This window comes from Rhopilema esculentum, chromosome 4 (assembly GCF_057945365.1).
Source record: "Rhopilema esculentum isolate cy_ngs chromosome 4, ASM5794536v1, whole genome shotgun sequence".
NCBI classification, from domain to species: domain Eukaryota; kingdom Metazoa; phylum Cnidaria; class Scyphozoa; order Rhizostomeae; family Rhizostomatidae; genus Rhopilema; species Rhopilema esculentum.
The window spans coordinates 2,126,589-2,141,601 of NC_142818.1; the positions used below are offsets into that span (position 1 = coordinate 2,126,589).

At 33.3% G+C, this 15,013-nt stretch overlaps 1 protein-coding gene across 1 annotated transcript in view; it reads right to left on the reverse strand.

Annotated features, from left to right (window-relative positions):
• LOC135690726 (protein fantom) overlaps positions 1–14,866 on the reverse strand; it is a 40,752-nt gene extending 25,886 nt beyond the window's left edge. The window contains exons 1-16 of the mRNA XM_065208366.2: positions 14,734–14,866; positions 13,049–13,199; positions 12,609–12,712; positions 12,240–12,283; positions 11,439–11,500; positions 9,402–9,496; positions 8,932–9,012; positions 8,492–8,571; positions 7,684–7,725; positions 7,231–7,278; positions 5,503–5,575; positions 4,555–4,625; positions 3,718–3,823; positions 3,121–3,195; positions 2,327–2,398; positions 1,526–1,599 (exon numbers count right to left, since the gene is read on the reverse strand). Coding sequence (XP_065064438.2) covers positions 1,526–1,599; positions 2,327–2,398; positions 3,121–3,195; positions 3,718–3,823; positions 4,555–4,625; positions 5,503–5,575; positions 7,231–7,278; positions 7,684–7,725; positions 8,492–8,571; positions 8,932–9,012; positions 9,402–9,496; positions 11,439–11,500; positions 12,240–12,283; positions 12,609–12,712; positions 13,049–13,109 — 1,088 coding nt within the window. The 5' untranslated portion in view covers positions 13,110–13,199; positions 14,734–14,866. The remainder of the gene's footprint in view (positions 1–1,525; positions 1,600–2,326; positions 2,399–3,120; positions 3,196–3,717; positions 3,824–4,554; positions 4,626–5,502; positions 5,576–7,230; positions 7,279–7,683; positions 7,726–8,491; positions 8,572–8,931; positions 9,013–9,401; positions 9,497–11,438; positions 11,501–12,239; positions 12,284–12,608; positions 12,713–13,048; positions 13,200–14,733) is intronic.
• Between the last annotated feature and the right edge of the window lie 147 nt (positions 14,867–15,013).

The window sequence follows — 15,013 nt, forward strand, 5'->3', positions numbered from 1 at the left end:
ACGAAACTATGCGACACAACGATGAAAGAAAGATTGAAGATATTTCCTCGGATTTTCCTCAGTCAAAATCCATTTTAGATACAGTTTCTGGCCATCCCTTGGATATCATATTTCCAAAATTTGTCTTGCCGCCAACCGAGATGGCGGCCTTTCTCAAACCTTTTCAAAACTTTGATTTTTGGTCCCTGCACTTTCACACACGTTTTGCCGGACCTGATGAGGGATTTGACCATAGGCGGGAATAACTCTCGATGTGAAGGGAGGGGGTGGTTTGGATTTGACTATAAGTGGGAAAAACTCTCGGTGGGAAGTGTGTCCATGTGAGGAAAAGCATTTTAAGATAATGGAGCAAAAAAAATCTTTCTGTTTGCAGGAATTAGTACCAAATCTCGCCCATTATAGTTGCATTTATGCAGGTGTGAAATCCTATGCAACAACAATATGGAATGCAGTAAATCCACATGTTATATGTCATATGTCTAAATAAATTCTCGAGAGTTAGACCTGTGCCAATTTAGTTCTAATTTGAACGTCTGTTTATTATCGTTGTCAAAAACAATGATAGTAACAAGTTCAGATCAAATGCTGGATTTTGCAAGAAAAATTTTGAAAGCACCAATATCTTTCTATCAGAAGATAAACTCAACCCCGAAATTAAATTTTTCCATGTCTGTGAATATCGTCAAGAAAAATTAACAATCACTTGATGATCCAACTTCTAAATCAATGTTTGGTATTTTTTAACCTAGATGTTTATCGATCTTAACAAAGGCGTCGGATTAAGCAGGTAAAATTATCAAAAGTTTAAATATAATCTTAGGGATATATCAAATCGTTTTTACATTACATAAGGCGATGGTAATGAGAAAACATAACACTTTCTGCTGCTTGGCGAGGCCTATGATTCACACGGTTTATCTTGCTTTCAAGTTTACCTCTCAAATATTATTATTATTATTATTATTATTATTATTATTAATACTTTGATTTAAAGTTGGCTGTTCGGAATAGCTAAAAATAAAAGCTAATTAAGGCCAACTATTTACAAAAGGTGTATACAAAGGAAATACATAATAATTACAAGAAACCTAAACCATATATAAAAGTTTTGCAAATCCTACAGTTTCAATGTTTGCATTTTGTTTTCTTAAGATGTTTTTTAAAAAAAGTCAAAGAGACTGAAGTTTTCACTTCTATGGGTAATTTTGCCCATACTCTTTGACCCATGAACCTTACGGTATCTGTACCATAGCATGTGGTTCTCACTTTTGGTAGGTTTAAATTGCTCAAGTTTCTTAGTAACTACGGCATTGCTTTTTCCTCAAAAATTTCTATCATAAACGAGGAATTCAAGTGATTCCTTGTTTTGTAAATTTCAACCATGAGCAACTTTATCAGATGATGCAAATAGAGAAATATTCTTAGGCACATTAAAGTCAATCCACGCTTGAAAACTTTTTCAGGAAGCGAAACAAACATAAATCGAGTACAAGAGCAAATTCACAAGAGATAAATAAATTAGTACCTTTGCAGAATTCTCTCTTGAGCATCTTTTAAAACATCATTTTCAGCTTTCAAGTCTGCAATCGTTTCATCTTTCTAAAATTCAGACAAAATGTTTGCAGCCAAAATAATGTTTATGATACAAACAACGTCAAGTGCATTAGAATTTTCAGTAGTCGCTCGAATTTATAAAATGATTGATAAAGGGGCAGAGAATAATTTAAGTATTAATGTAGAAAATATATGTTCATTTATGGTGTTTTCAGTAATTGGCGTTTAGTCAGACATAAAAAATGGTTTGAATATTCGAATTTCAATATAAGATTAAAATCCTTGCAAATGACAGCAAACTGACCTAGTTAAAGGGCCAAAGCAACTCAGGTGGATGTAGTTCCAAACACATTTTCAATGCAAGAGCTTTTTATCAAAAAGAGGGAAGTCTTTCCAAGCACAATTTCTGATTTGAATGTAAAAGAGGACAGAAATGTTTCAACACAATGTAGCATATGGTATTGTATCTTCTTGGCTTGAGCTCTTTCTTTCAATACATATATACCTTTCCCAGATCGATGCTTAGGTAAATCATGAAACAAAAAATTAAACACCACGTTAAGGCCTTTTGTCTCAACAGTTCTGGCATGGTTAATCTCTAATCGGCGAGTCAGAACGCAGGATTTAAATATGAATAACGAATAACACATCACAAAGGATCGAAGTAACCGTTGCTGCAATTTTGATAGATTGCTACATGAAATATTGACAAGCCAAATCATGTAGGCAAAATTTCATCAAATAAAGGAAAAAGCTTTAAGACACTTGAAACCTCGGATAAAGTCTTTTTCAAGAAATCAGCATGTCGGATCTTGTTTTGCAACGTGGAGTTCCTCGCTTGCTCCTAGTTGAGAAAAATGAGCTTATCGGCTTAAGAGAATATGAATAATCTGTGGAAACGAACATAATCTTCTACAGAACAACACAGGGATTGAGCATTTTCAATCAAAGATGAAGTAAAGTAGAACATTGCAATCGAAGCAACGTAGCCTCAGTACCGTGGAAATCAGCACAGCGAGCCTCGTATCAATGGACTATCTTAAAACCAATACCTTTAAACAACATAAAACTTTACGAGATTGGAAAATAAATTTGTTCCGGAACTTATTTTTGAAGGCAAAGCCCTGTTGTTCAAAAAATATAGTGCATTGGATAGTAACTACATAAATTATCCATGAAATCAAACACGACTTCCATCGGAAACAGCGTTAGATTTTGCACGAGTCGTTGATGATGCATCATCAGTACAACAATATAAAACATGGTTGTTTACGGAATTTCCCTTGCAGAGTGTAGAAAATTGCTTATCCTTCCTCCAGACAATTTGCTCAAGATTTGGAGACCTTCCTTAGAAAATAAAGAAAGTACGGCTGAGCTTTGGCATTGTAATGCAACGGACATTTAGTTTCTTATACTTCAGTGACCTTCCTAACAGACGTTGACAGTAGGACCGTTCAAAGCTTGACAAAAAGTGAATGGGTTTGATCGTAATCAACAGAATAACAATTCAAAGTGCTGTAGCTAGCAAAGACCATAACTGAAAATAGACTAAGAATTTCTTCAAACCTCTTTTAGCTTCAGCGTAAGAATCTCCATTTCATCTAGGGCTTTCTCATTGCTCATTTTCAACTTTTCCAGCATCTGAACGGACGCAAAATACAAAATAAATATCTTGAACGAATTTTCAATTGACTACATACCGTTCAAGAAATATTAAAGTAAGATCAACTCCATAACTACCAAGAAGTGGTAAATGAGACACTTGAATTGAAAACCTAACCACGTCAGCTGGATCGCATACATAAGTTTTAAGAAAATGGCGATCATACAAAAGAACGTCCAATTGGTAGCTTTTTGTTTCAACTTTAAAAAACATTGTCTAGTTTGGTACGATTTACCAAAACATTCAAAATCCACAAAAGTTGTAAATTATCTATACAAAAATTTGTAAATATGATAGAAAAAGTAATTGCAAAGACAGAATAAAAAACATTTTATAACAATTAAGTTACAATGCGGAAGCTCAAAATTTACCGTAATCTTTTTAAAAAAACCAGCATGATTCACTTAAGTTATGAGAGATAACGTAAAACTGCTTATGAAATATTTGCACATTTTACACATCTAAAAAATAAACGATACTCTACATGAACCACCACGTACCTGTTGGACATTATGGAACTTCGATTGCATAATTTCAAGTTTATTTGATTTTTCCTTAATTTCCCTTTCCAGGCGAATTAATTCGACGTTTTCCTGCATACTTGCCCTAAAATAAGTCAGACAGCATTGGCATTATCAAGGCAAATACAGTCAGGGTGAAGTTAAAAATTTGTCATCGATATTTGTCAAAAACAATTTTCAATACAAGTAGCACTAAGTGCGTTTAAATGCAATTATAAGCACCAACAGGATTCAAATTCTAAACATAGTTTTTAATGGTCAAATAATCCTTGTTCAAACATGTTGTAAAATAACTATACTTGCACTAATGTCATTTTTGGTCTGCACATTGTATGTATGTAGAATGGAGAAGAATAATATTTCTTTTTACACGATTCAACCCTTCAGCTACCCTAATACAATATCAATCAAGTATAAATACATTTGTTCAATTAAAAAAAAAGATATAATTTCAATCTAAAATGCTGTTCTTCCAGAGGGTCGTGTTTAAATAGACAAATATGTCAGCTCTTCAAGCACTCCTTTAATTGTTTTTTAAAGCGACAAATAATCGGGAGTTCTCTAATATCAATTGGAACGTCGTTCCAGGCTTTAGGACGAGAGTAGTTAAAACTGTTTTTCACATGCTCTGTATTTGTTCTAGGAATATTCAGATCCCTACAGTACCTTGTTGCAAAGTTTGATTGCGAGGATCTTTGCTGAAACTTATCCCAAAGGCTTTCTGTGCTTAATTTCTTCATAATCTTATAGGAAGAATAATTTCTTCAGAAATGCAGTCTTAAATTAGCAATCTGAAATGGGCTTTATCCAACTTACTTTTTCATTTCGCTTATTTTTGACTCAAAATTAATCTTCTCTTCTTCATGCTCGAGTTGCTTTATTCGACTCTAGAAAAAAAAACAAATGGATACTTAAAAGACATTGGCACTCCTATATTCTTGAATATTCTAAGTATAGATACTTCTACTTTGTAGATGTTAACAGCAGGATCCATTAGAACAGCCGTCGGTGCATTTTACAGACAAATAACTTTTACAGGACATTTTGAGTCATTCGTACAACTTAGGGGCAGCAAAATTGCCCCAGAGCTCAACAAAGTGATCTAAAACAGACAAACTAGCATGTCTTTTCAGAGACACCCACATTAGACTGTATAAGGAAGAAACTTCCCCTTTGATTTGTTCAACCCTTGATTCTAGAGATGAGTCAGCTCTTGGACAAATAGAATGTTTGCCTACAACACTCAATATCATCTTTTAGTCAAGAAAATTTAGCAGAAAAAGCTTTATCCAATCCTCAGAATATTGATACACGTGCCAATCTTGACTTTGGCTAAGCTCAGCTTTTTGTTAAAGGAACTTGGCTACTATAAATGCATCGTAATAATTTTGTACAGATTTCAAAGTATAGAAATAGCAGTTAGCAGAGAACTATCAGAGAAAAAGTTAGCAGAGAAGTTAGCAGAGAAGTAGTTAGCAGAGAAAAAACTTTGATGGTGATAGGAAATTTCTTCAATCTACTTGTACCATGGTTCTGTACAGCTAAAACCACCTGCAAATGATTTCAGTCTAAAAACGCCGCTACTCTTATCGTGTTGTATATGCCTAATTGAATACTAATTAAATGATAAGCGACATAAAACGAAATAAAACCATTTTTGCAGTTTCAAGGATAAAAAACCTGCACCCTGTATACTAATTAAGTATGCAGTCATAATCCTCTGCTAAATCAACTCAAAATTTTAAACAATCCAATCACAAAAACCTTTTCTTTTAGTTTTTCTCGTTCATCTTCAATTGATCGGATTTGTTCATTAAGCGATGCAACCAAATCTTCCCTGTTAAGATAAAGACGCCATTAAAAGCAATAGGTACTTAAGTGGCTTGATCCATCTTTTAATTAATACTAGCCAATCAATAGGCGTGTGCGTGGTATCATTCTCACTGACTAGTCAAATTTCTCCCCATTTAAAAAGGAATTTAAGTCATTTAATTTTAAAAATAAAATGTTTTATTTATCTTAAGACTTTTATTATATTTACTATAGGGTTTAAATATAAATGTTATTCATTTTTAAAGAAATGGTATTGGCAAGGTTAAAATTTTTGGTGCCAGATGACACGTATTCAAGTTTCAGAAATAAGTCAATACAATTACGAACAGCAGAAGCTGCCAAATACAATGCCTGCCAAAACTACTTGGAACATCTAATGACTCTGCTTTTTTCCCCGTTATTTATTACTTGTCATGATTACAATCGCTTCGAAACTACTCCCAGAAATGTTGACAGACAAATATAGGGGATGCATTTACATAAGAAAAAAGCAATTGCTGAAGAAATCCATTTTTACAGATTGTGCATATTGAATTAAAAAAAACTTTTTGATTTTCTAACAAACAGTAAAACGCTTTTTGTCTTTTGATTTTTCATAAAATTATAAATTTCCATTGGTCACACAGAGAAACAATCAAACTTACTGACAAACGTTTTTTTCTTTGTATACTTTGTATAACTTGGAACGATTGGGATTTTACACAAAACTGTTGAAATCCAACATGAACATAATTTCCAATGGCATACACACATTTTAAGGCAATATTAGTTGCAATTTTCTAAAAAAGTTTATTTATGATTGCACAATGCAAGCCTTGAATGAAAAACATAGTCTGTACTTGGCAATCAAACAGTATAAAATTGTTTTGTTTCATCACTTCTCGTCAATGCAAGACACATAAAAAACATCCTTCTTATGCATTGCAATGTAATGCTTCAAGCGTTGATATGAAGTATCTTTTTTAACTTTGAAAAACGTTTTTTTCTCTTTGAGTCTGTTCAAAGTGTTCTTTGAGTCTGGAGGCTGTTCAAAGAGAACAGCCTCCTCGATCTTGTAGGTCTAGAAACACTGTTAAAACAAGTGATTCTGCCATTGGTCAACATCTTTTAGACAACCCAGATTGTGCAAAACTCTATAATGACGACATGTTTCGGATAATTGGCAGAGCCCGGTCGTCCTTCCATCTAGCAGTTTTGGAGTCAATCTACATAAAAACGAAAAAGCCGCCATTGTGTAGACAAAAGGAGTTCGTTTTCTCTCTTGGACTCCATTGGTAATTTTTCTTTAGGCTCGCGGCACTGATTGGTCAACTATACCGGTCTTGTGCTTGCCTTTTTCTGATTGGCCTATTTCGATCCACAACTGGGTATATATTTTTCCATCGTGTTTTTTCGGATCCTATTCTGACATTTTATGCTCTGAGGAGTGTCAGACGAAAAAGCTTTTAGTATGTCGTAAAATGTTTGCTTTTTTCAAAGCCATTTTCAAATTCTGTACAGCAAAACAAATTGTTCACTTTTTTAACTTGTTGTTCTAAAAAACTATGTTAGATTTGCTCAGTAGCAGAATACCTAGTATGTTTAAAAGTAGAAATCTATAGAAGTTTCCACACGGCGTATAGTATTGCAATGCGGGAATTTGGAGAGTAAATTACTTACAACTCTCTCTTCTCTATACGCGTCTCTTCAAGCAGGCTGTGTCCGTATCTGAAATAATACCAAATGAATATGGGTTTAAGTGCTCATTATGGCAAAAAATCTGGTTGATAAATATGCAGATATTAGCAACAAATATGCTTTCTTCACTTCAGATTTCAATATCTTTGAAGTAGTGAATTTAAATTTAACGACTCAATGAAATATTGAAATGACTAATAATTTTAATTCAAATGATATTTTACAGGACTAGTGAATTCCATAGTATGAATGTGTGTAAGTAAAATCAACCAATATGTGCCTAAATGTTTGATGTAAAGACGATGAAACACAAAGCAAAACCAAAAGATTTCGACAGCTCCATATACCAAAAGCCTAAACTTTCTAGCAATGGAATGCAGTTCTGTCATGTAATTTTTGTTAAAAAGCAGTTGAAGCAAGATTGGTGATCCTTACCTAGGCTGTGGAAGCAAAGGTTGTGGGGTTCTCGAAGATAACCTATAAAATTAAATATTATTAAAAAAAAAATTTCAAAGAAAATAGACGGTATAAACTGTAAGTTACCATATGAAAAAAAATTTCAAGCCAAGTTTACTAACAAAGCAAATGACCTAATCCTGCAAGTTACATATTATTATAACTTAAGAGGCTGCATGTCATATTTGAAAAGCAGTGCAGTATCTGGTCAGGCTGGTCTTAAATCGTTGATAAAGTTTTAGCTCTAACAAAATTGAGCAACATCTGTGGTGGGTAGTGCCTAGAGGAAAGTACACTTTTCAAAGCTTGATGCGGTAGAGAGGCCAGTTACTTTTCGCTATATTTTTTATCCACCAAATGCAATCTATACTAACGGTAGTGTCTGTTGGAGCAAAAACTTACCCTAAGCAAATAGAATTATGAAATAATGAATAATAATTAATGATTAAAGTGCATAACTATAAGACAATATTATATACACTTTACAATTTAAAACTATTACATAATATCATAAACTAATTTAAATAAATGAGTCTTTAATGACGATTTAAAATTATAAATATTGTCAACAGCACGAATTTCCAACAGAAGAAGAAGGGGATAGTAATTTATCTCTCTCCGTCCCAACACAACCCCAAATTGTCCAACTCGATAACACAGGGCTTTATTTGAAGCAGTTAAGGGTGATTTTACGACCTACTACCAGCATAATTTATCTGTACAATTTTTAATCAACCGTGGCAATATCACACACATAAAAAACCAAACGAGACAAAGCTAAACTTACTTTTGCTCCATTTGCCCTTGAACACGCATCTGTTCCTTGATCCTCTGCTGCCGTGAAGGCGATCGAGCTTGCATTATCCCCTTTGAAAGAAAGATTTCGAGAATTTCTAAAGTCTTGTAGAAGCTGTCAAGAACGTAAATAAGTGAGGGGAAAAAACATCTTCTGCCTTTCAAAAAAAACCATAAAGCTCAATGTCAAACCCATCTGTCTGACCATTGGAGTTGCCGTTGAAATTTGCTGTTTCTAATTATATTTATGATAATGTATCCATTTAGCTGAGGTCTCCTTGGTTTGAGCCACTGACAAAAAAAGATAAGCAAAACTTCCCAAATTATGAACACATGCATTTCTTAAGCCTAACTATTATTTTAGTTAAGCTCATGGTGGTCACAACTGTTTACGAAAATACTAACGCCATGAAAGAACCAAAAAGCCCTTACAGTTTGAACTCTTGGTTTGACGTTGTCATATGGGGTCTGCTTCTTGCCTTGAGTCTGCAGTTGTTGCTTTGTAACTGTCAGCTGGAAAGGTTAACAAACGTTAGAATTTTTTAATCAAGTGTCCAATGGAATCAAAATTATCATGAAAATATCTAAAAAATTATCCACTAAAAATAACTCTAAGAATTGGCCTGGATATTTTAAAAACATATTTTATAGAAATAAAAAAAAATTGCCATCATAAGGATTCATAATGCTACTTGTAATTTCTAGCTAAGGTCTACTCAATTTACATTCTTGTGATAAATTTAATATTTTTTTTCTTAAAAGCGATTTCCTTTTGAATCGAAGTTCATTTGTAACTAAAAGTTCTTCGCATGCCAGCATATTTAAAAGATGTATTTGAGTGTTTGCTGATGGTCTAGAAAGTTAAACAATAAGGTAGGATTTGTGGTAGATGTACAGCTGACCTTGTTCTTTAGAGCTTCGTTTGTTTTGGTTAATTCTCTAATCTGAGCCTGAAGATCTTCAATAAACTCTGCAGTTTCTGCGTCTCTCCTTGAAACTGGAACATGAAAAGAGGAACGTATGAATTTGGATAAGCTTCTCCTGTAATTGTCAGTGTGGTAACAAAACACTAAAATCCAGTTGAAATTATTTGTAGCATCTTGTATTTAACAATCTATATTCATTAAACATGGCATTTACTTTTTCACCTGAGTCGTTCAGAATGATTAAAAAAATTGGAATACGATTTAGCGGCTGATAGTACACAAAATTTAGGAACACCTTGTTATCAAATTTGAATCCTTCTTCTAAACAAAAGATTTTCAATGAACATCTCGAAATTGATTATAATTGACACAAACAATCAGAAATAAGAATAAACTAAAAAGGCTTGCAATAGAAAATACGGCATGGTTCTTTTAGAAAATCACAGGCAATGTAAGAATCAAGCAAAATCTCTAAAAATTACTCAGAAAAATTCTTACAACAGGGGAGTAGTATGATGGAATCATGGCAGACAATTAGTTAACTTTTAAATAAATGCTCAAATATTATCAATGTGATAGCACACAGATCCTTGCCAAAATTTGTCTGGCAAACAGAAAATGGTTGACGGTTTATTTTATACTGTTAGAAAACCTTAGATGCAGATATTATTCCTACAACAAGTCTGAACTTGTCAGGAAAATTAACTTCAGAGTAAGCAATAAGAACATCAATGTTGCAAACATAAACAAAGCAATTGAAAAGATCAAAATAAAAAATATTTTTGCAGCCAGCGCAGGAATGGATAAGATCAAAATAGAAAAATATTTCTTAAAAAGGGGGATTTCTTAAAAAAGGCAATCCAATATAATTTCATAACCTTGGTACTAATACTTCTACTGAGAGAAGCAACTTTTTTAGAACTTCGAAAAAAGCCAGTGTGAGAAATGAATCAATTTATAAAGCGTGAGAAAAATCTAAGACATTCATTTATCCACCAATTTCTTTGCTACGTATCCTATCGAGCTGTTTGAGAAACTGGTTTTGAATACATAGGTGAGAATTTTTCCTGTTATCTGACAAGCCTTGTTTCAGGGCTTGTTCCAACCATTCATTGCCTTCTATAATGCACTGATATCTTGTATTCAGACACAAATAAATGTATGCTATCTGACATGGTCTTTATCGATCTCAAAAACATATTCGATACGATGAATCATAAAACCCAATGAAAAAACACTAGAGCCTAGTCGGTAGACCTCTCACTTGGCTTGAGTCTTACCTTACAAACAGAGGGCAGTATTGTCGAGTCAATAAAATTTTCCTGATTTCTCGCACAGAATAAGCAAACTAAAATGATCATTTCTCTGAAGCTTCACGGGCAATAGGTTTGCTAAAGCCTATTTTTCAAGTGAAAATGCTACAACTCTGTACATAAGCATTGTTCAGCTCCACATTCAATAATACTGCTCTGTCTGGGGCCGTAACGATTCTACAGGTATCTTGCAGCTACCGAGGGTTTAAAACAGAACAAGCAAACCTTTGATACAAAGATGAGCTAACGATTCAACAATTAAATTGACAGAAAAATAGAAAACATGGCGCCTCAAGCATTTAGCCCATATTTGTTTTAGCAATAACTTTGTCGAAAATGAAGTAACAAAACTTGATTATTATTCCTTTAGAAGATCCGTGAGTGTTTAATATTATATATTTATCTCAGGTGGCCTTTTCTTTATTTCCCGGAGGAATGGGCTTTATATCATCGAGACGAATTATTTGTATGGGCAGTGTAAAAATAGCAAAATAGTTGAAATAGAGCTCATTATTGTCTCTTGAGAGTAAGGTATTGCTTGAAACATGTAATATTTCTAAAAACTATTTTTATTTTATAAGGTCACTGATATGCTACAGCTTCAGAATTAAATATAATAGCAGCTTCAGAAGATATGCGCGATGTACTGTTTTAGGAATGATAAAATATTGACAACCACTGCTGGTAAAATTTTACTAACCTCCATCTTGTCCATCAATTTTTTTTTTATCTTTGAACAATCTTAAAAGCTTGGTTGCCATCCTAAAACAAGAAAATCATGGAGAAATGAAATTAAGCGAATCAAAAGAACAAGGAAACTACAGGAAAGATTTTTTAGACATGATTGGAATGATTAAGATGACAACGCAGAATTTAATATAGATACTGTGACTGATATGAGGCATTTCTAGCGTTATCTTGCAAAATATGACACCATTCACTAACTTTTTTGGAAGCAAACAATTGAAGAATGACAAATTTTAAGACATACCTAAGCTTATTCTCTAACATTCTTCAGAGTATGAATGTCAAAATTATGATCAAATTTGTTGAGTTCAAAAATATGTACCCAGTTGTGGGTCGAAATAGGCCAATCAGGAATGCGAGCATGTGATAAAGATGATCATTGATAACGACTGCAAGTTCAAACGAACTGCATAACTTAAAGCAATGTAGATATATAGCTGTATTCCAGTAAATTAGAAGATGATGATTACTTTATTTTGATGTTCAGGTCTTATGCTATTTTTTTTTCAGTTACATTCTGTTTTTGTTATGCTCTGTTTCAATATTATGTTTTGTTTGAATTTTATGATCTGTTCTTGCATTATATTTAGGTAACACTATCTCTTACAAACCCTTTCACATCTATGATATCTTTAGTTTTCACTCCCATCTACAGTCATGTCAATTTTTCACTGTGTCAAATACATCACAGTTTAAATTTCCTACAATAAGATAGTGACTTTGAACAATGATACAAATTTAAAATAAAACTGACTGCTTCATCTTTTCTTCTTGTGTTCTTGTCAATTTCTTCAATTCCTTGGGATAAAAAAATTATGTTTAAAAAATTTTTTGAGAGATTCTTTTTTTTGCTTTATCAAAATTAGAACTGTTTCTGGCACTCTAGATTTTTTTGCCTATATCAACTACATCTACATCTACATTGATACTGAGCAGGACCAAGTATCTGTATAATGCTCAGAGTAAGCAGCTAAGAGGCAGGATGACTGACGTTTTCCTTTTTCACAAAAAGTGACATAACACAGCTACGAGCATCAGTATCAGTCAAAATGACAAAAAAATCCAACAGAGGAAAAAGATTCAGAAATTATTAACTTAAGGTGAGTGAAGTGAAGCAGCTTACAACATGTTCTTCTCTAAGTCTGAGATATCTGTCTTCTAGGTCCTGTCTGCTGAGAGCTGCAACAATTTGTCTTTCTTTTGCTTCACTTATATTTTTTGTTGGTGCTGTTAAAGAAAAAGCCAGTAATTAATCTATAGTTTTGCATTGGATAACTCTAGCAACTTATTAAAAGTGAATAGCAGCTGTCTGCCAAGCAACATTTGGCTAGCAGGTTTAATATAGAGTGGATGTCTATGGGAAAATTGTAATTTAGGCTCTCAGTCTAAATCTATCACTTAAATTTTTCTATGGCTTCTAAAATCAGGCATCTAACAGAGGTTGAGCCAATATAAACCTTCAGAGGCTAATACACTATTTGAGTTGGAAGTAATTATCTTCACTGTAATAACATGATCTGGTGTACCTTCACAATATCAGGATAAGCAAAATATAAAAGATACCTCTTGGTACTGGCACATCTCTTACAGGCATCTCATCAGCTGTTGGATCTTCTAAATTCATATTGTGATCTTGATTTGTTCAACTTTAATCAAATGTCATCTGAAAATTTTCAGCAGGGAGGTATGCAAATAAGCATTGAGCTGATTCAAACTAAACCAAGAAAGATTGAAGTTAAAAAGCAAATCCAAATATAAGATAATGTTTATAAATGTGTGGGACACAAGAATTCACACTTTCCATTTGCATCTTCATGAATGATATTTCATAGTATAACTGAAATGTTCAGGTACGTAAATAAACATCATTTAATGTTAATATGAATTTTTATACTAACTAAATTTTGGATGCACAATTTTTCAAATTCTTAACAAATTAAGCCTAAAATGTAAATATCAATTCTTTAGCTACAACTAACCTTAGTCCATAACATCAAGACCTTTAAATTTTGAAATAAAAAATTGTACAGTCAAATACTTGGGCAAATTTGATTATAATTAAATTACTTTCTGTTTTTCCACTATTCTTTGTAAGAATCTATGAAGCAGTGTACAAGAATTTATTATAAAATGAGGTGAGGTACAAACATAGTTTGGAATATAGTTTCAAACTTTGAATACCTAAGCAAAGATGTTGAGGTTTTAGTTTTGTATAGAGGACAAACATGACAAAAATTATGACAAAGGGACATGTGGAATTTTGATAACTATTAATGATTGATTGAATTTACCCTTCTGCCACCACTCACAGTTGTCAAATGTTGTGTTATTGTATTAAAGGATAATGGACTTTCACACCTTCAGTTAAATTGTTTACGGCAATATGATTTAGTTGTATTCAGTGACTCAAGAATAAGAAGTTTAAAATGAAATACACGCATCTTTTTACCATGACCCGAGTGTTAACATTTATAATCAGAATATATTACACAATGCTCCTGGATCCTATTGAAACCTTTAGAACTAATGGATCACATGTGAATATCAAAAATATACCCTTAACTGTAAAAACAAACCAGTCTATATATAATAAAATGATACTTAGTTGGGACAACTTAGAACTTAAGTCTTGACTCAAATTTATGTAAATTTCACTGTTCAAAGTTTGATATCATCAATCAATATTTCCAAGTAGCTTATGCCTGAAATCTCAACATTGATGACCTGGGTCAGCATCAAAAGTACATTGGTATTTTATACATCAAATAGCCAAGTGTTCAACCTTCTGTAGATTTGCTCATACACAGCTGGCACTCATCATAGGCCTACTTGGGTTTTTCACTCATTTTTCATCTTTCTTTATATCCAGAATGGTAATGAGCAAAATATATTTTTGTTGTTTGCTCATGAAAGCTCAAGCAAGTATCACAAGACAGCCAGTAGACAGACATACCAACAAAATTTATACTGCCACTAACCTATAAGGAATAAATAGGCCTAGTCAGTTTTACATTTGTGCGCTTCACAATTGAATGGCGATTGTACACCACAACTTGGCTAAAAAACTGGTAGAAATTTGGTTGCTACAATCCATTGGCCTCACTGATAAGAGCTGAGAATAAGGTAAAGCCCCTCCAAAGCAAATTTTGTGGCTTTCTTTGCTTGGTAATACCGTAACAATATGATTTACTCCAGCTACATTTATAAGCTGCTCATAAACGAAAAGTGTTAAGAAGCTTACTAAATACCTTTCGTTTCAACAGTCTGCTCCTAGTCTCTAAAATGAAACTTCTAATTTCTCCATCTGAAACAATTTCAGCTAAGCAAAGGCTCCATTTTGAAAACCTCAAACAACTGTCAACATCAACAACAACCACAACATATTGTAACAAAGGTGTCGGTCGGTTGGCAACTGGGGGGGGGGGGGGGGTGCGGCAGACAATTGCTTTGAATTCAGGATAGTGAACCCCCAACAAAAGGAGTAGACTGTATAGCTATGAGACAAGGAACCCCTACCTTCTGATTCTG